This window comes from Urocitellus parryii, chromosome 11 (assembly GCF_045843805.1).
Source record: "Urocitellus parryii isolate mUroPar1 chromosome 11, mUroPar1.hap1, whole genome shotgun sequence".
Taxonomy (NCBI): domain Eukaryota; kingdom Metazoa; phylum Chordata; class Mammalia; order Rodentia; family Sciuridae; genus Urocitellus; species Urocitellus parryii.
The window spans coordinates 23,297,653-23,324,232 of NC_135541.1; the positions used below are offsets into that span (position 1 = coordinate 23,297,653).

The 26,580-nt window shown below is 40.3% G+C and overlaps 1 protein-coding gene across 1 annotated transcript; it reads right to left on the reverse strand.

Moving 5' to 3' along the window:
- Positions 1-784: 784 nt before the first annotated feature.
- On the reverse strand, positions 785-24,896 carry Sf3a3 (splicing factor 3a subunit 3). The gene is made up of 17 exons (XM_026393419.2): positions 24,082-24,896; positions 23,775-23,822; positions 21,705-21,757; positions 21,499-21,604; positions 18,776-18,848; positions 18,344-18,435; positions 17,376-17,458; positions 15,490-15,628; positions 14,929-14,997; positions 14,453-14,520; positions 14,163-14,270; positions 13,469-13,538; positions 10,597-10,761; positions 10,392-10,502; positions 9,057-9,147; positions 2,246-2,301; positions 785-1,086 (listed from the first exon to the last, which is right to left on the reverse strand). The coding sequence occupies exons 1-17, from the start codon at positions 24,175-24,177 to the stop codon at positions 1,009-1,011; spliced, it is 1,506 nt and encodes a 501-aa protein (XP_026249204.1). The 5' UTR covers positions 24,178-24,896; the 3' UTR covers positions 785-1,008.
- Between the last annotated feature and the right edge of the window lie 1,684 nt (positions 24,897-26,580).

The window sequence follows — 26,580 nt, forward strand, 5'->3', positions numbered from 1 at the left end:
TTAAGGGCAAACCAGTGCTTCCTGGCTCCCCTTTCTTTTCTCTTTCTTTTTTTTTTTTTTAAAGAAGTCATTTTTCTTAAATATTTTAGTTTTAGGTAGACACGATATCTTTATTTTCTTTTATGTGGTGCTGGGGATCGAACCCAGTGCCTCACGCTTGAAGCGGGCCACATCAGGAGCCCCATTCCCTAACTCTTTCTATTGGATACCAGATTCAGACCCTGGGGCAGTTGCTAAATTCCACCCAAGATCTTAAAGGTTGGGGTTGGAGAACACAAGAATATTAGCTGCTTCTTGCAGTCAAACAGGGATCTTGTAGGAAAAATAGGCAGACAGGATCACCAAAGACTCTCATTTTGAACCTGATCTAAATAAAAAAGGCAAGCATTGGGGCCACACAGCTGTGGGGATGGAACCCAGGGTCTTGCACACAAAAGGCAAGTGCTCTGCCACTGAGTTAAATTCCAAGCCTCCAAATTAGTCCTTAAGAGCATCCCTTGCCCACCCTCTCCTTTCTTCCTGAGTATGGAGCACTGATGACTGATTTCAACAAAGGGCAGGGATCACCCTTGAGTGATGCTCCTTTGGGGAAGTGACAGCAAAGGTGTGGGATGAGGAAAGAGGTTAGGTCGGAATTACCTAAGATAATATATATGGCATTAACAAGTGCTCATTAAATCTCGGCTACTACTAAAGTTGGTGAAAAGACGTAGAAAGGCATTAATAACTAAAGTATTATATTAGTCCCAAATCTTGGGTTTCAGGAAAAAACACATTTAGAACAAGGGATTAGTTTTATTTTCCCACAGGATTTTTTTTTTTAATATAAAACAAAGATAAAACACATCTCAACCCTGTAATCTGCCAGCATGCCTTGTTTCTACAAGATGCATGATAGACCAGAAGACTATGTAGCAGAGTCTTTAAAAGCATTTGGTTGAGAGAAATAGAAAAAGCAGACCTCGGGGAAGCCTGGGCAAGCCCAAAGGCTGAGCTCTGTCCTGTGCTCTAGAGCAGTCCTTGTCTTTTCAGATCCTCATATGTCTTCTTATTCACAACATTCCCACTAGAGTCTTCATATTCTTCCTAAAAAAGAAGGGGTATACTTTGTTAGCTAAACTCCTCAAAAGAAACAACTAGAAATAATCTCTGGGTACCTGAGCTCACCTAATCAAATTCCATGGCATACCCTAGTACTATTACTTCTTTTTTTTGGCACTAGGTATTGAACCCTGGGATGCTCTACCATTGAGCAATATCCCCAGCTCTTTTTAAATTTTGAGATTAAGTCTCACGAAGTTGCCCAGGCTGGCCTTGGATTTGTGATCCTCCTGCTTCAGCCTTCCGAGGTGGTGGGAAAACAAGCATGATCCATAGCACCCAGCTATACCCTAGTACTCTGAGTTTGGCGTTTATCTAAGACAGTCTTTCTCAACTGGGGTTCCATAGAGAATTAAATTCTCTTCTAGATATCCAGAAGGGTATAATACATCCTTAGGGTATCTGAGTTAAGAGTTCATTTTCATCACTTCCTGTGTTTAAAATAAGAAACTCTGGTTGAGAAAGGATGACCCAGGACAACATTTTTCAAATGGTTCCCAAGAACCCTGTCTTTGCCCAGGACTACTGCAGAGGCTGACAGGGAGGCCAAGAAGGCTGAGTTTCCCCACTTCCAGAATAATTCTGCTTTATATATTGGAGTTCTACACTACAGCTAGAAAGGTTTGTTCCCCTCATGCCCCACTAAAAAAGAAATACTAAAACCCCAACCTCAAAGAAAGGGAGGCTATGGCCAGTCCCTATGAAGCTTGGGGTCAGTCACTACCATATTTCATATACATGTCATTTCCCATCCCTGAAACCTGGTGCGTGGATGATGACCGAGACCAAAAGGACATTTCCCACTCCTGTGAGAGGTTCATTTCTTGTGTTTCCCCCCCGCCCCCCAAAGGAGACCTAATTATGACATAAGATTCCTTAGTTTATTATTTCCCATGGCAGGACAAGAGATGCAGTCCACCTGCTGGCCATTCAATATTTCAATGGGAGAATACAATCTCTCTATAGATTCAAAGTGTAACAGATATCAACAGATATCACAACTAAATTAGGTTTATACCTCAGGAGTCGACTGATAGACTTATCATATTATACTTGCTACTAAAGTAAACCAAGGACCACTTTCACCTCCCTTCTACATGGTCAGAGAACTCTGTCACCTGATGCTGTACCCATTAACACCCACCTCAGTGTCAGGCTGCCATCTTTCTGAAGCCTTCTGAAGTTTCAGCTTGGCCCACACTGCAGGAGGAGAAATAAGCAGCAATCAGGACTCACTAGTGTCATTCCACTGGTAAATAGTGCCACAACACTCCCCACTCCCAGAAAAATCCCCCTCTCCTCTGCCTTTGAGACCTTTACCTGCTCCAAACTGGAATTTGGTTCTGAACTTCCTATAGACAAAACTTTTGATGCAAAATTTACCTGATATTGCTTTGTTTTGAAAGAAAAGGTAGATCAAATATAACAAAAGATCTCTTAGAACTGAGAACTGACACTCTTGAAGAAAGAAGTTAATGTGGAACAACCCCTGGGAATTACAAAAGAAATTGATCTGCCTCCAAGTCCGTAAAGGAGAGGAAAATAATATTTGATATCATCAAATATATTTACTTAAAGTCTGATACATATATTTCAAATTCAGAGAAAAAGAGGAGAAATACATGGGCCATATTATATTGTTATACGGCATGTATATACAAATATGTGACAATGAATTCCACCATTATATACAACTATAACACACCAATTAAAAAAAAGAGGAAAAAAAAAAAAGCAAAAATATGGTAGCCAGAGTCTGAAAGGTAAAATGATTCAACAGACTACAGAGACATTAAAATAAAAATTATTGACAATTCAAGAATAGATTATGTGTGGCACACATCTATAATCCAAACAGCTCAGGAAGCTGAGGCGGGAGGATCTTTAGTTCAAAAACCAGCCTTAGAAACTTTTGAGACTCTGTCTCTAAATATAAACAACAGGCTGCCGATGTGGCTGAGTGGTTAAGTGCCTCTGGGTTCAATTCCTGGTACCTAAATAACAAAATAAAACAAAAAACAATGGAGGAAAAGGGTAGAGCAGTAGTGGATATGTAACTCTTCACGGAAATCTGGAAGTCATTAGGAAAGAATGTGATCATCACTGGGGGCCTGAGTGAGTTCACTAAGAATAAGTCAAGAAAACTAACTCAATTTCCTGTTTTTAATGGGATATTGAACAATTAAAAAAAAAAACCAAAAAAACCCACAGATAGATAAGGGATATCATGATTTTAGTAAAGAAATTACTTTTACAGATAATATCCATGGATTTCCTTAAAAACCTGTAAATAAACTATGCTACTATTATAAATAAGATGGAAATGTGGCTCAGGGGCAGAGCACTTTCTAAGCAAACATAAGCACCTAAAAAAAAAAAACAAAAACAACAAAGGAAAGAAGTACAGTATGGAGGAAGGAAAAAAGACTGTTTTAGGACAGTCATGGGTTTGACCCCTGGCTTTTTCCATGTACAAGCTATTTGACTTTGAAAAAATTACCTAACTTCTATGGATTCTTTTGAAAACGTGGGTAACACACTACTTTACTGGTTGTTCTTTAAAAAAAAAAATTTTTTTTGTAGTTGTAGATGGACAGAATGCCTTTATTTGTTGATTTTTATGTGGCACTGGGGGATCAAACCCAATGCCTCATGCATGCTAGGCAAGAGCTCTGACCCTAAGCTACAGCTCCAGCCCTCACTGGTTGTTCTTAAGACTAAGTATACAATATCTCTTTTTTATTAGCCACACAGTAAGCACTTGATAAATGATAACTAGTAATATTAAACTTAATAAAAAACGAGTGACTTTAGATCTTACTCCTCAAACTAAAAGTAGCCTAGAAATGAAGATGAGGATGATGACAGCTTACATTTAGTCACTAGATACATGTTATGTTATGGTGTGGTTATGAACATTCACCCGTGCTATTACTTCACTTAAACTTCAAGACAACTTCATGAAGTAGATATAGTATTACCATCTCCCTCTTAATAGATGAAGAAATTGAGGAGCTAAGGGAAGTAACTTGCCCAGGAGTCTCACAGCTAGTTAAGTGGTGAAGTGTTAGCTTGAACTCCAATAGACTGCTTCTCTGGATTTTTTTTTTTTTTTGTGTGTGTGTGTGTGGTGTTGGGGATTGAACCTAGGGCCTTGTGCATATGAGGCAAGCACTCTACCAATTGAGCTATATCCCCTGCCCCAAGAGACTGCTTCTGTGGAGTTAGCATTTTTTTTTTTTTAATTTAGTTATAGATGAACACAACACCTTTATTTTTATGTGATCCTGAGGATCAAACCCAGGTCCTCCCACATGCCAGGTAAATGCTCTATCACTGAGCCACAATCCTAGCCTTTTTTTTTCTTTTCTTTTTTGTGGGGGGAATCACATCCTCACCCCCATTTTGTATTTTATTTAGAGACAAGGTCTCACTAAGTTGCTAAGTGCTGCTGAGGCTGCCTTTGAACTCCTCATCCTCCTGTCTTAGTCTCCTGAGCTGCTGGGTTACAGGCGTGCACCACCACACCTGGCTCCTAACCCTGCATTCTTAACCACATGAAATCCTACTGGAAATGTTTTTGATCCAACTTCAACCTTGAACAGAACACATCAAAACATAGAGAACCTGACAGAATCCATCAACCAAATCCTAGGGTAAAGGGTCCTGAAAAGATGATGGGAAATTAAAAGCAGAAAAACAAATTTATTTTTAACAAAATGATAAGGAATATAGATTGAAGACAAAATAATATCTACAGAATCATTATGGGAATGAAAAAAGCATAGAATTTATAGTGCTTCAGATAATCAAGATATAATCACCATGTATGCATAATTCAACCAAATAATGTATATTAAAATATCTGTGCAAAATAGTTTCAAGTCTACTATATAATTTGTGTAAATGAGAAATATAAACAAACCTAACAAAAGCCAAGATATTCTTCCCAGGAAAGGAAAAAATGTAAATAGAGCAATGAATATACTTAGTATAAAAAGCTTAATACCACTATATAACCAAGAGTATTGATGACTGGGTTAAAAACAGACAACACTTGCATCCAAACTTTATTTTTATTACTTTTTAGAGACATGGACTTGCCAAGTTGCCAGGCTGGCCTTGAACTTACTCTCTTTCTGCCTCAGCCTCCCAGGCAGCTGGGATTACAGGCATGTGTCACTGCCTGATGCTGCCAAACTTTTGATGGCTGGGGAAAAAGTCTGAGTGTAACAGAATCTAAGAAACAATGTGACTGAGTAAAGGCAATAAACCACAATGGGAGTGATTAATAAAGTTACAAAATTGAGTTTATGTGGCTTAAACAACACAATAAATTATATGTAAAGCTGACAGAAATACAAGAAATAAAATTTAAGTATAAAATGTTCCTATCAGAATTAAATATGAATAGATTATAAAGTATAAAACTAAAGACTTGAACACTGCAGGAAGAACAAACCAATCAACATATGGAGAGAAGTACTTCCTTTCAACAAATCGTTGATATATATTTGGATACAAAAATACAACATACCCTGGGCTGGGGATGTATCTCAGTGGTACCAGCGCTTGCCTAGCAGGCTCAAGAGCCTGGGTTCCATCCTCAGCACGACAAAAAACAAAAACAAACAAACAAAAAAAAACCATCCTAAAGACAGAAATTCTACACCTTTCAGCAAGGGCCAAGAAAAATAAAATTATTAAAGAGTTCAAACAATCAGGATTAAAAATACTCTTTTATAAAAAAAAATTTTATTAGTTATTGATGGGCCTTTATTTATTTGTTTAGATGTGGTGCTGAGAATCGAACCCATGTTAGGCAAGCACTCTACCACTGAGCCACAACCCCAGCCCCTAAAAGTATTCTTTAAAATAATTTTTATTTCTTGGTGCTTTAACACTGAGCTACATCTGGGACCCGTTTTATATTTTATTTAGAAACAGTGTCTTGCTAAGTTGCTTGCTAAGTCTCGCTAAATTGCTGAGGCTGGTTTTGAACTTGGAATCCTCCTGCCTCAGCCTCCAGAGTCCCTGGGATTACAGGTGTGCACCACCGCAGCCCGCTTAATTACTTTTTAAAAAAAAATTATTTGTTTTTTTTTAGTTATAAATGAGTGTGAAGTCTATTATGACATATTTATATAAACATGGTGTATGTCTTATTCTAATTAGGATTCCAGTTTTGTGGGTGTAGAGGATGTTGAGATTCACTGAGTTGTATTCACACATGCACATAGGAAAGTTATGTCAGGTCCATTCCACTGTCTCTCCTATTCCTATCTCCCTCTTCCCTTTATTGTCCTTTCTCTAATCCACTGAACTTCTATTTCCCCCTCGCACCCCAACTGTTTAATTACTTTTTAAAACTAAAAAAAGTTGGCCACAGTAGCACGTGTCTGTAAATCCCGGCAACTTGGGAGGCTGAGGTATTCTTGGCAACTTTTTTTTTTTTTTTTAAATTTCTTATAGTTGTAGATGACAGCATGCCTTTATTTTATTAATGTGGTGCTAAGGATCAAACCCAGTGCCTCACACATGCTGTCACTGAGCTACAGCTCCAGCCCTGTTGGCAACTTTTAGTGAGACCATATTTCAAAATAAAATAAAAATAAAAAGTACAGAAAATACAGCTTAGTCACAGCACCCCTGGGTTCCATCCTTAGTACCAAGAAAAGAGCAAGCAAGCAAGGAAACAAGCTCAGAGAAAACATCTTTACTAAATAAAGCTCTAAGTACAACATATCAAAACCAGATATTTCTAATGAAGTCCTTATAGAATGACATCTAGTAAATGTTTGTATTAGAAAGAATAAAGCAACAAAGAGAATAAAGTTCTTGATTAAAGATTTAAGAAAGGAATAAACAAGATCACAGAAAGCATTAATAGGAAAAATAATAAAACTCAGAATAGAAATGAAACATGTGGTTCTCTACTTTGTCATAAGAAATTACGATAGTTATTAAATAAACATTTTCTTAGAGCAGTTCCTACATATCTGTGTAAAATAGCAAGTTTCAAGCAACAGAAAAGAATACAGCACATAATCTAATCCATTTTATGTCATAAATATGGTTCTGATCACTAAACTTGACTATGTCTCAAAAAAAAAAGCTTATCTTATTTATGGATATAAATACAAAACTTCTCAACAGAATCCTAACAAGTTAAATCAGTACATTAAATTATCTATTGTCTAGTATGAAACAATTTAGGAATGCTGTTATATTCAATTCCTGAGAAAAGAAAAAGTGGTAAAATCTTATAATTATTTTAACAACTTCTGAGAAATACTTGCCTTTCTTCAACTACACCTATTTTACAAGTTAATACAAGCTGGGTGCAATAGTGCTCACTTGGAATCCCAGCAGCTTGGAAAGCTGAGGCAGGAGGATCTTGAGTTCAAAGCCAGGGCTTGATCTAAGCTTATTCTTATGTCCTGAAAAGTAATAAACTAACTAAGAAGTGAAGAGTAATAAATTAACTAAGGCAAATTGTAGGAAATAAGAAATACAGAAAAATGAACTGTGGAGCTGGGGTTGTGGCTCAGTGCTAGAGCACTTGCCTAGCATGTGTGGGGCACTGGGTTCAATTCTCAGCACTGCATATAAAAATAAAATGAATTAAATAAAGGGACATAAACAACTGAAAACAAAACTATATTTTTTTATATAAACTTTTTTTTTGTTATAGATGGTCATAATATCTTTATTTATTTTTATATGGTGCTGAGGATCCTACCCAGTGCCACACATGCTAAGTAAGTACTCTACCACTGAGCCACAACCCCAGCCCCTTGTGATCTATTTATTAGTGCTGCAGAAATAAAAAAAATACATCTAAAGATAAGAATGCATTCAAAATATGGTGTTGATTCATTCTATGAAATTTTATTACTACTTTAATTTTCTCCTAACAAAGTAAAGGGCAAAACTGGGAATGTAAAGAAGCTAATTAGGGAGGCTGAGGATATAGCTCAGTTGATAGAGGGCTTGCCTCACATGCACAAGGCCCTGGGTTCAATCCCCAGTACCAACACCAAAAAAAAAAAAAAAAAAAAAAAAAAAGAAGAAGAAGCTAATTAGGTAATATGGCAATAAGACATGTTATGACTCTTATTGGAAACACTTTTGATCCTGTTTGGAAAATTATTAAGGAAAGGTATGAAAGCAAGGAGAGAAGTCCCCAAAGCTAACCACACACAAAAAATGCAGTGAAGAGTCCCCAGAATCCATGGGTTAAATCAGGATCAAGGAGCTCTTCAGAGAGTTACTTCTATTTGGGTTGGCCATGGAGCCATCTGACAACCTGAGATGGGAGCCAAGGGAGCTGGCTGGGCAAGAAAGCTGAGCAGCGGGCTGAATGCAGCAGAGAGTGAGCACCTGTAATGTAACAGTGGAGTGGTAAAGTCCCTTTTTTCTCAGCTTTATCAGCCTCAAGTGAAACTTGACAGAAAAGAGATGAACCAGAAAGAAAAGAGTCTGCCAGGAAGATGTTAATGGTAGAAAAAACTACTGTCAGGAAGGAAGGAAGCCTTGGACTGAGGGACCCTGGGTGCTTTGGCAGCACATTTCCTGATGTGCACTCCACTTCACTCTTTCTCCACAAAGCATTTCTACTTTTCCCCCTTTATATCAGTGGTTCTTAAATTAAAATCAATTCATAAAAATAAAAATACGATCATTCACTCAATCTTGCATACAGGGGAGTTCACAAATTCAGGTTAATCAAAAGCCTTGTTTTAACTCTGCACTGCAATCTTCTCAAGGGGGGGAAATAATTAGTACTGCTAACTCACTCCCTTCAAAAAAGCAGCAATTATATGAATGCTCTAGCTTTTATATATCCACAGCCTACTGCCCCTGGACCTAGATACACCAGGTACTGGGAGAGTGAATCGCAAGAGAAGTGGCCACTTGGTCTGGACTAGAGAGGAGTCAACAAGCTTACTTACAGGAGACAGCATCTTCAATCTGTGTCACATTAGCAAAGTGGGCAGTGTTTGGGATGCCCAAACACCTCATGCCATGGGCATGACGCCATTCCTGGAACAGAAAAACAAAAGAACAATGTAAAATGGAAACAACTGAAGCACAGCACTATTTTATTCATAAACTCTACCTTGAACCTGTGCAAAAGACTCCCAACTAAAGGCAGCATTCTTTTAGTGGTTTATATTTATAAATAGCTGGCTATGACTGACAATAGGTTGATATTTCTTTTTTTCTTTTTGGTACAGGGATTGAACTCAGGGGCACTCAATCACTGAGCCACATCCCCAGCCCTATGCTGAAATTTAGAGATAGGGTCTCACTGAGTTGCTTAGTGCCTCACTGAGGCTGGCTTTGAACTCTTAATCCTCCTGCTTCAGCCTCCTGAGCTGCTGGGATTACAGGCATGTACCACTGTGCCTGGTTGGGTTGATATTTCAAAGCCAAACTGCACAGTCTCAGATTTACAAAACCTAGATTCTAGATTAAATTATTTTACAGACAAAATCTCTGGGTCAAAACCACAGAAAAACAATTCTAACCTCTAGCCTACTGTGCTGTGGGAGAAGCTGACAGCCCTAGCAACATCCACCACCAGCATAAGGGATATGATGGCAGGTAGGCATCATCTTTGTAAGTAAAGGAGAACATAGTATTAGGTAGAAGAGAGGATGTGAAAGAGAGTAGGGAGAGATGCTAAAATAATGACAATTTTGGCTCTCGGATGGCAAATGACATGGGCTTTATTCTAGATGCCAAACCCAATCATTCAGTGGTATTAAGAAAGATTCAGGGCAAGAGACTCAGAAGAAAGGATCCTAGGATCAACTAGCAGCATGGACCTAGGGGAGTTAATACAGATTCACCATCCTTGGTCTAGCATATGGAAAATTTCCTTTCAAGTACTAAGAGCTGAAGGCAGAAATGAAACAAGGGTGAGTCCATTTTCTAGAGTACTACCCAGACAGTGCCTTGTCTCAAGAATTGCTTGATAAATTTCAGAACCTTGCAGAGTAATAACCTAGGGTCAGAAATGATCTAAGATGCTAGTAGAAACAAAAGAGAAATAAAAGAATAGCAAGAGGAAACCGAAATGATGCCCAATAGCTGAGTGGTAGAATGCTTCCAGAAACCGTCTCAGGTATTCAAGGCAAGCATTGGTGCCAAGGGCCAAATGCCATGGATTCTTTTTCCCTTCAGCTCTAGACACTAGTGGTTCTCGTGGGTTGCTTCTGTCCTTCTCTAAAGGTCTCATGTTTCTGCTTCATTCTCAGGAAATAAGGCTCTGAATTCCTTACAGCAAAGTGCCGCTGGAAGGCCTTAGGCCCTCGGTAGGTGTAGTTTCCACAAATCTCACAGTTGTAGTTGATATTCAGGCCATGAAGCTTATACAGCCAGTAGGGAATTGGCTAAAAGAAACCAAATTAAAAAAAGCATCAGTTTACTAAGGTTTGCATCTGCTCAAAGGTTGGGGAGTGGAGAAAGTGGTAGTGTGGGACTAACTTTGCCATCCCAGCCGAGGGGCAGGTTTTTGGGGTTGTAAATGATCTCATTCTCTTCATCTTCACTTTCACTCTCACTAATCTGCTCTTCCTCCTCCTCTTCTCGCTCTTCTCCAGTCCTGGCTTGCTTGCGTTGTACATTTTCATGAGTAAGTTGTCGCTGTTCCTAAGGAAGGTAATAAATGAAACGGAAAGTCAGGACAAGGTAGTACAGAACAAAAACGGAAATTTCCTATTTTCCTATAACCCTTGCTGACACCTCATTTCCAAGGATTAGGTTCTTTGTTGTAGAATAGGGTAAGTCCTGCCATCTTACCAGAACTCCTTTTCAGCAGGTCCTACTGAAACATTTCCTGAACTAGTCATTTCTTCTTCCTGCTGCTACTACCCTAATCAAGGTGATGAACTTCCAACTCATTCCAGGTATCCCCATTCCAAACCAGTTTCAATTTTGCTGCCATATCTATCTATTAATAAAAGCAAATCCAATGGTGTACTGTCCTCCTTAAGAATTTTTTTCCCCCTTCTTTTCTGTTTGCAGTGTCAGAGATTGAACCCACAGCCTCACACATGCCAGGTAAGCATTCTACCACAGTGCAATACCCCCAGCCCTTAAAGAATTTTATTAGTTTCCTACAGTTTATAGGACAGTTTAGACGAAGTCCAAATTTCCATCATAACTCTCCAAAATTTTCTCTGACCACTCCTTCCCCAACAAAGCATACTCCAGACCAATTAACTTATTTCAGGAAGATGCAATTTCCTTTCATAATGTTGTACCTGTGTCCTTGCTGTTTCCTCTAACTTGAAACACCTTTACTCCCTCTTTTTGCTTAGAAAACTAAATCTAAGTGTATTATGCCATGTTCACATTACAATTATTTGTCTCCCTTGACAACAATATGAGTTTAAGGACAAGAGCCCATGAGAATATACACTATTGTACCCCAAAATTTAGCATAATGTCTGGAAATCAACAGATGTCAATCAATGGCAAAAATCTTATTGGTGCATGAGAGCAACTTCTGGAAACCACTAGTTGAAATTGGAATTCCAAAGAGAGGTGCCACCTCCTGGCAGGCAAGGTGAGATGCTCTCAGAGAAGGGAGACAGTAGTGGGTATTTTGTCAACAGCATGATGCCCATGGCCACCTAGCCAATCTTCAGAGGACTGGTAACTCAGTCTGCTGAACATACCAGGACAGCCAAGTTTGTTCACTATGGATAATGTGTGTACTCAGGGTTTAATATCTGGCTAGCCTTTCACTGAAAGCAATCATAAGAGAATCAACAAGTTCCACAGCCACAAAATAGCAGGGTCCTCAAACAAGGGCAGAATGAACATGTCCATGGCAACTGACAAAGATATGTAAACAAATTCTCTGGGGGCTGGGGATGTGGCTCAAACCGTCTGGCGTGCGTGCGGCCCGGGTTCGATCCTCAGCACCACATACAAACAACAATGTTGTGTCTGCCAATAACTAAAAAATAAATATTAAAAAGAAAAAAATTCTCTCTCTCTCTCCCTCTATCACTCTTTCTTTAAAAAAAAAAAAAAAAAAAAAATTCTCTGGGCCAGCTCTGAGAGCACCTGCAAAGGGAATTGTTCCAAGAGCAGCTGGGAATTGTACATAGCAGACATGCCAGAATAGATTGTATGGAGGACTCCCTGAGACTATGCATCTTCTCTGAATGAGTATAGCACTTTCTTCCCCTTCTCTTCTCAGAAAGGAAGAGATGTGGGGCTGGAGAAATAGCTCAGTTGGTAGAGTGCTTGCCTTGTATGCACTAGGCCCTGAGTTAATCCCCAGCACTAAAAAAAAGAGAAAGAAAGAGATGTTTCTCCCATTCCTCCTTCTTTCTCTTGAGACAGGCATCCTGGGCAGGCCAGGCCTTTCTCCCCTCTAACCATCTTTCAACACTTAAGAGAACATAAAAGCATGTTTATAGCCAGCTTTCTGCTGCATCAAGCTACCCTACCCAAATTTCTCAGAATCTTCCTGACATCTAAGAAAAGCCTTTCCATAACACTTCATACCAAAAGCTTCTGTGGATGGCTTTTTTCTTACTTGTCTTTTGACAATCTGCTTCTTGTGCCACCCCTTGGCATATGTTGAAGTTCAGGCAAAGAGTTTGTACTGTTATGGTTACTATGTTGGCAGGGGAATCTATTCTCTTTACCTGGTCTTACAGGAATTGGGCAGCTGTGGGAATATTACCCAACAACAGAACAGGAATCTACAGAAGGTCCAAGGACCAAGAGAATCCTATTTTGTACTGAACTAATTTATTACCTACTCCTTCCTCTTATGACCTGGGGGTGGTGGGGCAGGGGGTCGGCGGGAAGAAGGGGCGAGGGGGGGAACCTACCCCTTCTCTCTTACTCCTATTCATAGCCCCCAGCTGTGGGAGACCATCCTTGCACATGACTTGAGATTCCTCCCCAGCTGGGTGTGAGGCGTTCAGTTGCAAAAATGTGGCAGAGCTTTCCCCACCCTTCTTGGGTTCGAGAACGTGTCCGTGTGGAGGCGCATCTTACCACTATCCTGGGATCCAATCATCTCATCTGATATTGCAGCAATGACCCCCTTGACCTTCACTGGATGGGATTTTCCCCAGTATTTTTAGTTCCCCAATAAAAGCCCTCTCCCTAGCATATTTTCTCTCTCTCTCTCCCTCTCTGGCCTCTTCTGTAAAACTTCGCTGCCCCCCTGGGGAACTTGAGGCTGAGAGCTAGAAAAGCCATTCAGGAGCTGGTTTAAAGGTAAAACTGTGTGTCTGTGTCTTTAATTTAAACTCCCCGAGAATTTTCCCTAGTGACTGAACCGTTCCGGTCTGTGCTGGCGGCAGACTAAACCCAGCAGAGTACTCACCCCAAGAATCTCCACGTATTCATAAATCTGGGCTTCCAGGAAAGCAATGTCTTTGTTCCTCTCAGTGTCTCTAAGAATAAGAAACAAGCTATATCACTCAGGAGTTCTTTCTTTCACCCCGAACTTTGTTTCCTCAGTCTGGGAACATTTATATTATATTTGCATTAAAAATTACAAGCATAGAAGAAAATAGCTATGAAAACTAACGCTCTGTTCATTTTAGGACTCACAGAAGTCCTGAGATTATTTCTTAGAATGCATGGAGGCTTCCCTTTTGAACTCACCCACAAGATGAGAGACCTGTTAAGACCATTTCAATTGACATCATTATATTTATGAAGGAAATGTGATAAAGAAGAACCAGCTCTCCATGTAGGCAGACCTGGGTCAAAAACACTAACTCTTGCTACTTACTAACTGCAAGACACAGTTACTACACTCTACAATTTTTGTGAAACCTCATCTGAAAAATCAGGATAATAACTACTTTTCAGGATTGTTGTGAAAATTGGAAAAAAATATAAAAAGGACTGGGGATGTAGCTCAGTGATAAGGCACCCCTAAGTTCGATCCCTAGAATCAAAATACATACACACATAAGTAGATAGATAGATGAAAATTCTCCACTGTGGTAAAATTCTGCATGGGAACAAAATTTGAGAATTACAGCAAGTGTGCCACCTGAGCCACTCACCGCTTAGTGCCCTTTGATTTTGGATTTTTTGCAAACAGAGAGGTGTCAAGAGATTCCAGGGACTTTCCTTTGGTGCTGAATAGCCTCTGGGCTCGCTCTTCTAGGGTCCTAAAAGGATAGGAAGGCAGAGAACATCAGGGTGACTTTTCTAAACCCAGTTTTGCTTATTTATTTATTTTTTTTTGAAAGATGGGGTGACCAAAAAAAAGTAATCAGCTACTTACAGGATCACACAAACATGACAAACAAGACAGCCTTGATGGAAAAAAACCAAAACAACAGTCTCTTACCCACCACATTTCAGGCCTAAAGCTAAGAGTGCAGACTTCAATCTGTCCAGACCCAGGGAAGCCAACTCCTGTACAAAGAAATGTTACTACATTATATGGATACATTTTGGTAAACTACTAATTCAGGCTGATGGATCTGAGTTCTTAAGGGTATGGCTAGAGCACACATTCCATACCTAATCTCCTAGCAGAAAGCTGAAACTCTTCACAGGACCGACACGGTAGTCATATTCATACTTAACTAAACTGGTTGTATTCCCTTACCACTACTATAGCTTAATGTACAAGAATCATTTTGGAGTTTTCAGACTACTTAGATACAATTTTTTCTTTTTATGTTCCACATTCCTTATAGATACCTGCTCCCACAAAATGGTGACTTATATTATTAGAATCAAGGCATTAAAGACCGGAAAGAAAATTATTCCTTTGTAAAAGGAACAGGTGAGACCAGTACTGCTGCCAGAAAAACCTACCTCCCAGGAGGAAAATGCAGAGAGGTCAAGATGGGCTCCAGCATGGGTCAGGGCACTGCTTGTCTCTTTCTGCCAAGAACAATAATATGATGTTTATTAAGATTCAGGCAAACGGAACCATTAAAATTATTAGGTACTGGATGGCTTCCTTCTTATACATATATGTTAATGAGGATCAAGTTCCTATGGGAACAAGGCAAAAAAGCACATGATCCAGTCTTTCCCTCGAAATTTCAGAAAAACTCAAACTTATTCCCAGGAGTGAAAACATATAGATTGCTACCACAAAATCTGATATGTTTTTGGTTAGCAGGAACCACACAGCAATTGTGATGTAGCTGATGAAAATACTGGGCCCACGCAAATGGTCCCTGATAAACTCTGTCGCAGGGTACACAAAGAAAATCCAGCACACTTGGTAGGGAACACCTCATGGCCAGTGCTGATACCAAGGGACTGGCATCCAATGCTCTGAAGTGGAGGCTCAAGATTAAAATACAACAATTAGTTCTATTCTCTGGTTCATCCTCCACTTGCACCTCTAACACCAAGGAAGCTCACCGGCCATCCAGGAAAGGTTCCGTTATCCCACTTCTTCTCAAACTCAGTCTGAATCTTCCCAAAAAGTTCGTTCTGATCTTGAAGGGGTTTCACTCTATCTGTGTAATCCTGAAGGTACTCAAGCAGCATCTCTAGGTATCTACAGAGGAACATGCAATACAAAGAAAGCAAACAGGGTTTCTATCTTTGATATATTTCTATGCCCTGTAGACTATACTTAAAATTCTAATAATAATAGTTTTTGAAATAACACTCATTATTATATTATTATTATTATTATTATTTTTTTTTGGCAGTGCTGGGATTAAAACCAGGGCTTCATGCCTGCTAGACAAATGTACAACCACTGAGTTACACCCCTAGCCTACTTCTCAACTTTTGTGGGGAGGGGCACTGGGGATTCAACCCAGGAGTGCTTTATCACTAAACTACATCCCCGGTCCCTTTTATTTATTTTGGAGCAGGGTTTCTTGCAAAGGTGCTGAGGCTGGCCTCGAACTTACAATCTTCCCACCTCAGTCTCCCTGGTCATTAAATACAGGCAGGTGTTACCACACTTGGCCAAATACTTTTTTTCTTTTTGTGTACTAGGAACTAAACCCATGGCCTCATGCATGCTAGGCAAATGCTCTCCCACCACGCTATATCCCCTATATTTGTTGTAGATAAACAGTATGCCTTTATTTTATTTATTTTTATGAGGTGCTAAGGATCGAACCAGTGCCTCACCCATGCTTGACAAGCACTCTGCCACTGAGCTATGGCACTAGCCTGTCCACATACTTATTATGGTATCAGGAACTGAACCCAGAGTGCTTAGCCACATCCCTGCCCTTTTTTCTTTTTTAAATTATACATGGGCACAATATTTTTGTTTATTTATTTTTATGTGGTGCTGAGGTTTGAATCCAGTGCCTCACATATGTGAGGCAAGTGCTCTGTCACTGAGCAACAACCCCAGCCCATCCCTGGCCCTTTTTATATTTTAGTTTGAGACAGGGTCTTGCTGAGTTGCTGAGACTGGCTTTGAATTCATGATCCTCCTGCCTCAGCCTTCCGCACTGCTGGGATTACAGGTGTGCACCATTGCACCCAGCTCCCATGCTTATTTTTAAATGACCTTATAAATTTACTGTTTCCAACATGATTTTAATTCTCTTCTTCCCTACCTCCTTTCATCCTTATGACATAATGACAAGTACAAAGGTCTTAATTTAATCCACAAATGAAAGATTTTAGGTAAAAGAAAATGAAAAGAGATTATGAGTACAGGATCACTGATCAGGGGCATTATTAACACAAACATAAGCTTCCATTTAATATCACATCCAGGCACCTCACTTCAGCTGCAAGCTGAGAAAGTCTAATTTTTCCTATTAAACTCCAAAAACAGAGTTCCCTGAACAGGAGACTTCCTCCTATAATTAGAAAAAAAATAAAAACAGTATTGGCAACAAATAAACCCTTTTTCAAAGCAAGAGTATTCAAATGCTTTAAAACCATCATAGCCGGGCATGGTGGAGCAGGCCTATAATTCCAGCAATTGAGGAGGCTGAGGCAGGAGGATCACCAAGTTCAAAGCCAGTCTCAGCAATTTAGCAAAGCGCTAAGCAACTCAGTGAGACCCTGTCTCTAATAAAATACAAAATAGGGTTAGGAATGTGGCTCAGTGGTCAAGTGCCCTGAGTTCAATCACCAGTAACTGCCCCTACTCCAAAAAAAAATCCCAAGAAAACCATATCATTTGTAATACTTATTCTCATCCTCCAATAAACCTAGAAGTCATTCATGTGCACCTTTTAGGCAAAAAAACTCAGAACTTCCCTTAAACTTGACATTATCCTCTAATCCAATCTGGCACAGACCTGGAAGCTGTGAATGCCTACCTCTTATACTCTGCATTCTTCCTTTCTTTAGGAATGTCAAATAACTGGTCAAAGATGGACAGGTACGTGATATAATCCAGCTTCTGCAAAGAAGAAAGGCCAAAAGAATCAGTTAAGTGATTACATTAAGTTAAAATACAAGGGCTGGGGATGTGGCTCAAGCGGTAGCGCACTCGCCTGGCACGCGTGCGGCCCAGGTTCCATCCTCAGCACCACATACAAACAAAGATGTTGTGTCCGCCAAAAACTTAAAAATAAATAATTCTCTCTCTCTCTCTCTCAAAAAAAGTTACAATACAACCTCAAATAAGTGAGATCAAAATTGAGTATTCTTGGGGCTGAGGGGTACAGCTCAGAGGTAGAGTTAGAGTTGATTGTCTGGTATGTGCTGAGGGCCTGGGTTAGATTCCCAGCACTGCACAACAGCAACAATAAACCCACAAGTGGGTTTGCTAATAAAGTAACAAGGCCTAGCTCACTTTAGCTTTTCTTTCCTCCCATTTAATTCCTACAAGTGTTAATCCCACTGACTCATGTAGACTATCAGACATAAACAACTCTACAAAATAAAGATCGAGTCAATGAACAGTAAACGCGAAAAGAAACATTTGTCTAACATTGGTAAAAATCATGTTGCAACTCCCACACACTCAGCATTGTGTTCACCCGATACGGGAATCTGATCAGTACTTAAGGTTTAAAAATATATATTTTACAAAAATAAAAAATGCTTGTTGCATTAATAAACTAATATGAATAAAATAATACACTTATTGTATTTATAGTAGAATCTTGATTTTAATTTTCAATACCATTTCATTCCAAGAAAGTTTATCACCTCTTTTAATTTATTCAACAGTTACATAACCCAAGGAAAATGCTCTAATTGCTTCATGTCTAGATATTCAACATAACGTCCTGACTTGGTTCCTAGAATGACAACCTCTCCCCCTCCTCCCGGGCCTTACCTCAGATGCCTTCAGATTAATGTACTTGAGGTAACAGTCATGGAGGTCAAGGTACCGTCCATATCCCTCTTCATCTGTGAACTCTACCAGGTCTAAAAGGAATCAGGAATGTCAATGGTTTGAATACTTATAGACCCGCCTTTTCAAATGAACTGCCTGTCCCAAGTTCCATGAGGCACCGAACCCAAATGTCCTCCCTAAAAGTGAAAATTTCTTAGCTTTCCAAGCTGTTGAATTTGAATTTGGATAGGACAAAATGAACAAATTTGCACATGACCCATTTAGGATGCCAATCTAGCCCAGAAACCAGTAAAAGGAAAACCAGCATGAAAATCTTGTTATCAATTTTTCTGAGGTCCTGTGGGCAATCTGAGCTCTGTCATTAACCTGTACTTTTTCTAGTGATGAAGGAAAATGTTAAGCCTTACTTACTTTGTGCCTCTTCACTTGGATTCTCACGAGCTTTCAGGAGCTCCTCAAATTCCACAGACATAGGCACACAGATCTGAGGGAAAAGAGAAAAAAGCTCAGGTGGGTGTATCAATGTAAAAGTTTTAATGCCACAGAAAAGGGGATTACAGAAAGTTGGACTTTTTTTTTTTAATGGTGCTGGGGATTGAACTTAAGGCCTTGTGCACACAAGGCAAATGTTCTTACCACTGAGCTACAACCCAAGGCTAGAAAGTTGGACTTCTGACATTTGGTCTTCATTTTTCATACAAACCTATAACTATTCTTTAGCTAACTCACTGCCTTCCTCACTCCTTCTCTTTACCTGGGATTAAACCCATCCAGGGCATTACACATGCTAGGCGAGTGCTCTATCATTAAGCTACATCCTCTGCCCTTTTAAAATTTTATTTTGGGACAGGGTTTTGCTAACCTCAAACTTGCAATTCTCCTGCTTCAGCCTCCTGAGTAGCTAGGATTATAAGCTGTTCTACTTACCCAGCTTCTTTTTCTTTTTTGTATTGTTTGACTAAAAGCTGCTGAAGTGCTGCTACAGTGCAGTAGAGCATGCCTATAAACTGAGGAGGGAGGATGGTAAGTTTGAGGTCAGCCTGGGACTCTGTCTCAAAATAAAATACAAAGGAGTGGCTCAGTGGTAAAATGCTTGCCTAGCACATGTGAGGCACAAGTTCGATCCTCAGCACCAAATAAAAATAAATAAACAAAAATAATAGCAGATGGGGCTGGAGTTGTGGCTCAGAGGTAGAGCACTCACCTAGCATGGGTTCGATCCTCAGCACCAGATAAAACTAAAAAATAATTATTAAAAAATAATAGCAGAGGGAGTAAAAAAAAAAAAAGGCAGTACCACACACACAAAAAAAAACCTTGATATTATTGCTCTCTATATTTAAATATATATATTTGTATAAGCACATTCCTTCCTGCACAAAGATTTTAATTTTGTTTTTTACATAAGCAGACTTGCTTTTTTCACGTAATATTTCTTGGGCATCCTTTCAATCATTTATTTAATATTTATTCCTCATCACCTTTCAACTGTGGCTGAAATAAGGTGAACACATTGAATGGTACTCAAGTCTTCTCCCTGGTTAGCAGATCATACTCTGTCCTCCAAAAAGGGTTCCATATGTGTGAGAATATATACCTCCATACTACTTCAATAAATAGCTTCTCCTTTCTGGTATTTTTATGTCTTCCTTTTTCCATCTGTTCCTACCCTATCTTCTGACTCTCGTATTTTTCCTCTTCTATTTCCTGCCAGCCTCTCACATACGTTCCACACTCTACACTTCTACTTACCCATTATCTACCTTTACCCCATGACCTGATTTCATTCCCATTACCCCAATAAAACAGCAATCCTGGCAGCAACCAATCAACAACAGTTGACACCATAACTGCCTTTCTAATAGGATCTTTGTAATGAAAGTCCTCCTAAGCTCTCTTCTATTAACTACTTTAAGTGTGCTCTATGGCACACAGAAAAGCTCTGACAGTCTCCTTTCATATTCTTTCTCTCCCAGAATGCTGTGATTAATAACTTCAACCATCAAGTCCATGTGATGATTCCCCAAATGTAAATCAAATATCTCACATGAGCCCTAGTCACCTAATTCAAACTGCTCACAAGACACCTGTAACTAGATATAACACTACTTAAAAATCTATACACGTAAAAACCTGTTGTCTACTCTTTCTTCCTTATTTTTATTAAGAGAACAAACAACTTTCCAGTTCTACAGGCATAAAGGTTCAAAGTAATCTCTGTCACAGTCTTTTCCACTCTTCCCTGAGTCGAGTCTTACTCCCACTTCTCTCACAATTCCTTTGGTCAGCAATGCTTAGTGGGTTCCAGACAACTGAATCATAATCCCTACTCCCTATAATCCTAAGAATACAGCAGGACAGACATTCATTCTCACAAAATATGATAGGTTCATAAAGAATAATCAATTTGAGGGCTGGGATTGTGGCTCAGCGGTAGAGTGCTCGCCTAGCACATGTGAGGCCCTGGGTTTGATCTTCAACACCAAATAAAAATAAATAAATAAAATAAAATAAAGATATTGTGTCCAACTAAAAAATAAATACATTAAAAAAAAGGATCAATTTGAAGGAGGCAGACTAGGAAGATATTTCATGAAATATTCATGAAATATCTTCCTCTGGGCTGAATCTTAAAAAGTATGGATGAACTTTGAAAGTGAGTACAATATCTCTGTGTTAGTTGGATCTTCTAAATAGAAGATGTCAAGATAGTTTGGAGCACAAACAATTTATTAGGAGTGAGAGAGTCCTTGTGAAAAATTAGGAGGAAATAGGACTTGGTAGAGACAGACTAGATACAGATTTGACAAAATCTTGATCAACCCAATGAGAAGCTCTGTAGCAAAGATCACTCAACAAAGGAGCCTCAAAATGGACAGAAACAGGCAGGCCCTAGGGTCCCTACCATGCTCTCACTGGCTGAGGGCTGCCGAGGATGAGTGTGCTTTGGTTTAAAAGTTGAGGGGGATCCTAAAAAAAACAGTAATAGAGTGTCAGCTAATTAAGCTCCTTGCAGCTAAATGGCAAGTTCTTTCTTGAAGGGACATTTGAACCGCACACTTTCATTTTCCTAATATTGTTTCTTTAGTATTCTCTTTGGGTAGGTTGGGAGAAAATACTTTCTCAGGTCATACCTCATTTGGGTGCTTCCGATGGAATTCTTTTATTTGCTTGAGTCTGTTATAGAATTCAGCAAACTCATTGGGTCCTGAAATAGCATTAAGCTCCTCCTTTCGTAATCTGCAATTTCAAGAAAAATCCAAAGAGCATACAAAATCAGTCTCTTAACTAGGGATCCTCAAAAGCATTAACTCCTGGACCATCTATGACTGTTACTTACCCATCTTTATCATCATACAAATCCCTCAGGTTCCCACTGACCTCCATATATCTCTGAAAGATAATTGCAAACCATCAGAATGAAACAATTTGTGCAACCGTAGAGCTAAGCAACCAACAAGGGCTGTTTGGTCAAACCCCAGGAAAACCTCATGAGATATGGCCTTAAAAGTTCCTGCGCTTTCTAACAACTTTAAAAAGACAATTTGGTTCCTGGTTAGTATTTTGGTTCCAGGTTGATATGATTAAGTGATATGACTTGAAGAGTGGAAGAGAGCACCAATTTTTACATACAACTAACTTTTGTGTATGAGATTCATCCCCCTTTGACCCAACAGACATTCCCACCTAAGACCCTCAAAGATAAAATGGTGGTCCAAGAGATTCAAAAAGCTTGAATGAGGAATACATAAGCTAAATAAAATATCACATAGCTTCCTTTGGAGTCAAAGAATATTAACTCAAGATGGTACAGGTGTGTGGGAGGCCATCCTTGCATGTGATTTGAGTTACCTCCCTGGCTGGGTGAGAGGCACTTAGGCACATTTTGTGTCCAGAGCTTTCCCCACCCTTCTCAGGTCCAAAGGCTTGTCCATGTGGAGGCGTGTCTGACCACTACCCCAAAGACCCAATCGTCGCCCCTGACCTTGGGATGCTGCCCCTCTTAATCTTCATTGGATGGGATTCTCCCCAGAATTTTTTGTTCCCCAATAAAAGTCCACTCCCTGGCGTGTTCTCTCTCTCTCTCGCTAGCCTCTTCAGTAATCCTCACTACCACAATAGGTAGCTAGAGCCTGGAGCTAGGAGGAGCCGTCCTGGAGCTGGTTTAAAGGTAATTAGAGTCTTGTCTCTTTAATTCAAAACTCCCTAGTGGTTTCTCACATCTTGAACCTTCATTTATGAAGCCAGAGCGGGTGGTGGGCTAAACAGGTGATAGTCACTTCTCCAAAACTTTTGGGACTAGATTTGTTTCCAAATTTAGAATAAGAAAGATATGTTGCTGGGGGATGTGATAGAAGGCATTCCTAACATGTTTAAGGCCCTGGGTTTGGGCTTTACTATTGAGCTACATCCCAAGCTTTTTTATTTTGAGACATGGTCTCACTAAGTTGCTCAGGGCCTCCCTAAATTGCCAAGGCTGGTCTTGAACTTGGGATCCTCCTGCCTCAGTCTCCTGAGTTGCTGGGATTATAGGTGTATGCCACTGCACCAAAGCTGAGCATATATTAACAATTCTGCACTTCAAGCCCTAGCACAAGCACATCCACCAGCGCACATACACACACACAAAACTGCAATAACACTTATGTGTTATTTAATTAAATGGGATAAAGACCACAAAAAGCCTCCTATTGATTCAGACCAGGTTTCAATGCCAAAGGAGATCTGATAAAGAGTTATCACCAAATGAACTGTCTCCTCCTCCCCCAAAAAAGCATTCCTTGGTTTTCAGAGCATTTTGGATTTGGGAACATATATAAGGGTCTGGAGTCCTATAATTTAATTATCTCCTAAAAATCATAAGCTCTGCATAGGCCTTTCATTATTTTCTAAATAGATATCAAATATACTTAAAAGCAAAAAGTATAATATGACAAGCCTCCATTTAACCATCAACCAGCCTTAATAATTATTGATACTTTTAAAAAATAAGAAATTGCATTATCAGCAGGAAAAAGCAGTTTAGAAGCCAAAAATACTATTAAAACAGTATCCTGGGAGGAAAAACACAAGTATACAGCATTCCTCTGTTTTTGAGAAGAGATGGTTATCTTCTGCACCAGAGTCACGGATACCTAAAAACTACTCTTTATACCCCCACAGGATTCGACGTGCTGTAAAGATCATCTTCTCGAGCGAGGAAAAATGAATGAGTTCCCCACGTAGAGAAGTGAGGAAAGGACGCGGCAGCACCCTCACATTCAGCAGCCTATGGACAACTTAAGCAGACAACCCGCGACTGGCCAACTCGGTTACCTTTGACCAGGGCTCACGCTGAGACCCCGCAGCTCACCTGCCCTCTTTTCCTGCCCACCCCGACCCAAGAGGAAGCAGACAGCGGGACACTCACATCTTGCATGGCCCGGGTGCGGTGGTCGGAGTTGATCTGGTCCCGGAGCTGAAGAAAGGTAAACGGTGACACAGGGCCGTTAGTTTGAGTTCTGGAGTAGGAAAGGCCGCTCGAGCGGCTTACTCGCTCAGGTGTTAGCGGCTGCAGCACAGGAGCCTCCAGGCTGCTGGGCCCCAGGAAGACGGGACCCCGGTGGGAGCGGGGAGGCAGCTCCGGCAGCAGGCGGGGAGAGTGCGGGGAGGATCTGGGGCCCAAGGGAGGGCTCAGAGGTTAAACACGGCCCAGCCCCTGACTAGGCCCCACTCACCGTGGACTTCTTAGTGAGCATCTCTTTGGCCATGACGTCCATGAGCCGTTCTTTCTCTTCATGGTATCGCCGCTGCTGCTCCAGAATTGTCTCCATCTTCCCCTCGCCGAGACACCTCAACTCCGACCACCAACACGGCCGGAAGCAGTTCCTGCCGCCTTACGCGCTTGCGTCCCCACGCTGTGCATCCGACTACACCAAAGTTCCGCGAATCCCGGAAGTGCCTCGGGGACTCGAAAAATGAACACCAGGAGGAAATTCAGTCTGGGATGCCGAGATGGCAACAGTGCCACCTGCTGGTCAGTGAGGTGAAGGCGTGATGCCCAGAGGTTCGCAGGTGCCTCTAGGGGGCATAGAAAATCTAAGAACCTGAGGATAAGCGGGCTCTGGTTTTCCTGTGGTTTGCTGGGGCCAGCTGGGCAGTCAGGGACTGAGAAATTGAAGAGTAGGGATGGGAGTTGGGAAACTAGAACTTGAATCTTTTTGCTTTCAGTGTGACCTCTGATAGCGTTTTTCTCTTCTGTGGACCTCTGTGTCTTCGTCAGTAAAATGGGGATGATGGTGTTTTTTTTAACAAAATTCATATGTGGAAACAACTTCCTAGTCATTAGCAGGGGACTCATTAAATAAAATATGGCATATCCTGGCAGCGAAACGCTGTAGAGCCTTTTAAAATGAAGGCAAGCCGGGCTCAAACACTTGTAACCCAACTACTTGGGAGATTTAGAAGGATTGTATGTTCAAGGCCAACCTCAGCGACGTAGTGAGGCCTTTTCTCAAAATAAAGAAATTAAAAGGGCTGAGGAGGTAGCTCAGTGGTAGGGCACCCTGGGTTCAACCCCCAATATGGATTTTTAAAAATCCATTCTGAGAAATGAAAACATATATCCATATGTTCATAACATTACTCCACAAAATTGATGCAATCTGATTCCACCAGCTGGTGAATGGATAAACATAATGTGGTACTACATACAATGGGCTATTGTTCAGCAATAAAGGAATGCTACAAAGATGAGCCATAAAAATATCATTCTACATAAAGAAGATAAACTCAAAAATCACACAGTGTATGTACAGATGAAATGTACACAACAGCAAATCCATGGAAGCCGAGGGTAGATGAGTGGTTGCTATGACTGGAGTTAAGATTGGAAGTGACTACAAAGGGACCCAATAACACCTTTTTTGGGGTGATGACGTTCTAAAATTGAATTGTGTTGATAGTTGTGTAGTTCTATTAAATTTGCTAAGATTAATTGAATCAAACACTACAAATGGATGAATCTTAAGCTGGGTGTGGTGGTGCACACTTTTAATCCAGCAACTCTGGAAGCTGAGGCAGAAGGATCTCAAGTTCAAGGCCAGCCTCCACAACTTAGCCAGACACCTTATCTCACAACGAAAATTGAAAAGGACTGAAGATGTAGCTCAGTGGTAGAGCACCCCTGGGTTCTATCCCCACTGCATTAGAAAAAGAAAAAAAAAAAGGATGAATTTTATGGTAAGTAAATTATACTTTAATTATATGTGGGATCTGGTATGGGAAGGATCTGGTATGTAAATTATACTTGAGGATCTGGTATGGGAAGGAAATTTTCTTTGTATCCACCCAAAGCACAGCATCAAGTTTTTTTTTTTTTTCTTTAACATATGCATGTTACTTCCTCAATTTAAAAATAAATTGGGTTTGACATGTTAAATCTTAAAAATGTTTATAGTGACATAAATGAAAGAATATTGTAGTTGTACATCTAACTCTTAAATAGGTGGATCACCTAAGCAATGCCATTCTCTATCACTTGGCCTCAGATCTGAATCTGTCCTTCCCCTAAATGCTTTTCTATCCTCACTCCATCAAGTCAATCACCAAGTTCTGTCTGCCTCCTTCTTGCTACCTACCTCATGACCTCCCACTACCCACTGTCCTAATGTCCTAACAGACTTGCTCATATTACCCTCCCTAATCTGTTATTCATGCTGCAGCCAGAGTGATCTTCTCTAAAACTCTGACCCTCTCACTGCTTAAACATTTCCACTGGCTGCTTTATCCGCAGGGTGAGGTCTGTTTAGCTTGGCATCTGGCTTTTCACGACCTGGGCTCAGCCTGCCATTTTATTCTCTTGGCACTTCCTCCAAGTGCAATTACTTGCTGCTTCCCCAAAGCACCAGATGTTTTCAGGCCTCCAGGCCTTTCACCAGCTGTTTTCTATGCTTGGACTGCTCTTCCTTAACAAGTATTTATTGAACATGTAGTAAGTGCCGGGAGCTGAGAAGGAGGGGTGAGCAAGGCAGGCGTGAGCTCAGTCCTCAGGCCAGTGGGAACAGAGAAACAAACAAAAAAAGTAAAGACTACAATTATTAATTACCAACAACAGGCGTTGGGCATTCATAAAGATTTGTTGAACTGACTCTAACTGGGCCCGGGAGACAGTGTAAAGCGGACTAGAATCCCGGCTCTCTGGGGACTACCTGTGTGACTTTAGACGAGTCACTCTG

What these genes read in the sequence shown, in the direction of transcription:
- Sf3a3 (XM_026393419.2), bottom strand. Translation starts at nt 24,177, where the DNA reads ATGGAGACAATTCTGGAGCAGCAGCGGCGATACCATGAAGAGAAAGAA. An exon ending in CTGCATTTTCCTCCTGGGAG is followed by an intron (nt 14,521 to 14,928) that starts GTAGGTTTTTCT and finishes TTCTTTGTACAG; the next exon opens with GAGTTGGCTTCCCTGGGTCT. An exon ending in GATGGCAGCCTGACACTGAG is followed by an intron (nt 1,087 to 2,245) that starts GTGGGTGTTAAT and finishes CTTCTTTTTTAG; the next exon opens with GAAGAATATGAAGACTCTAG.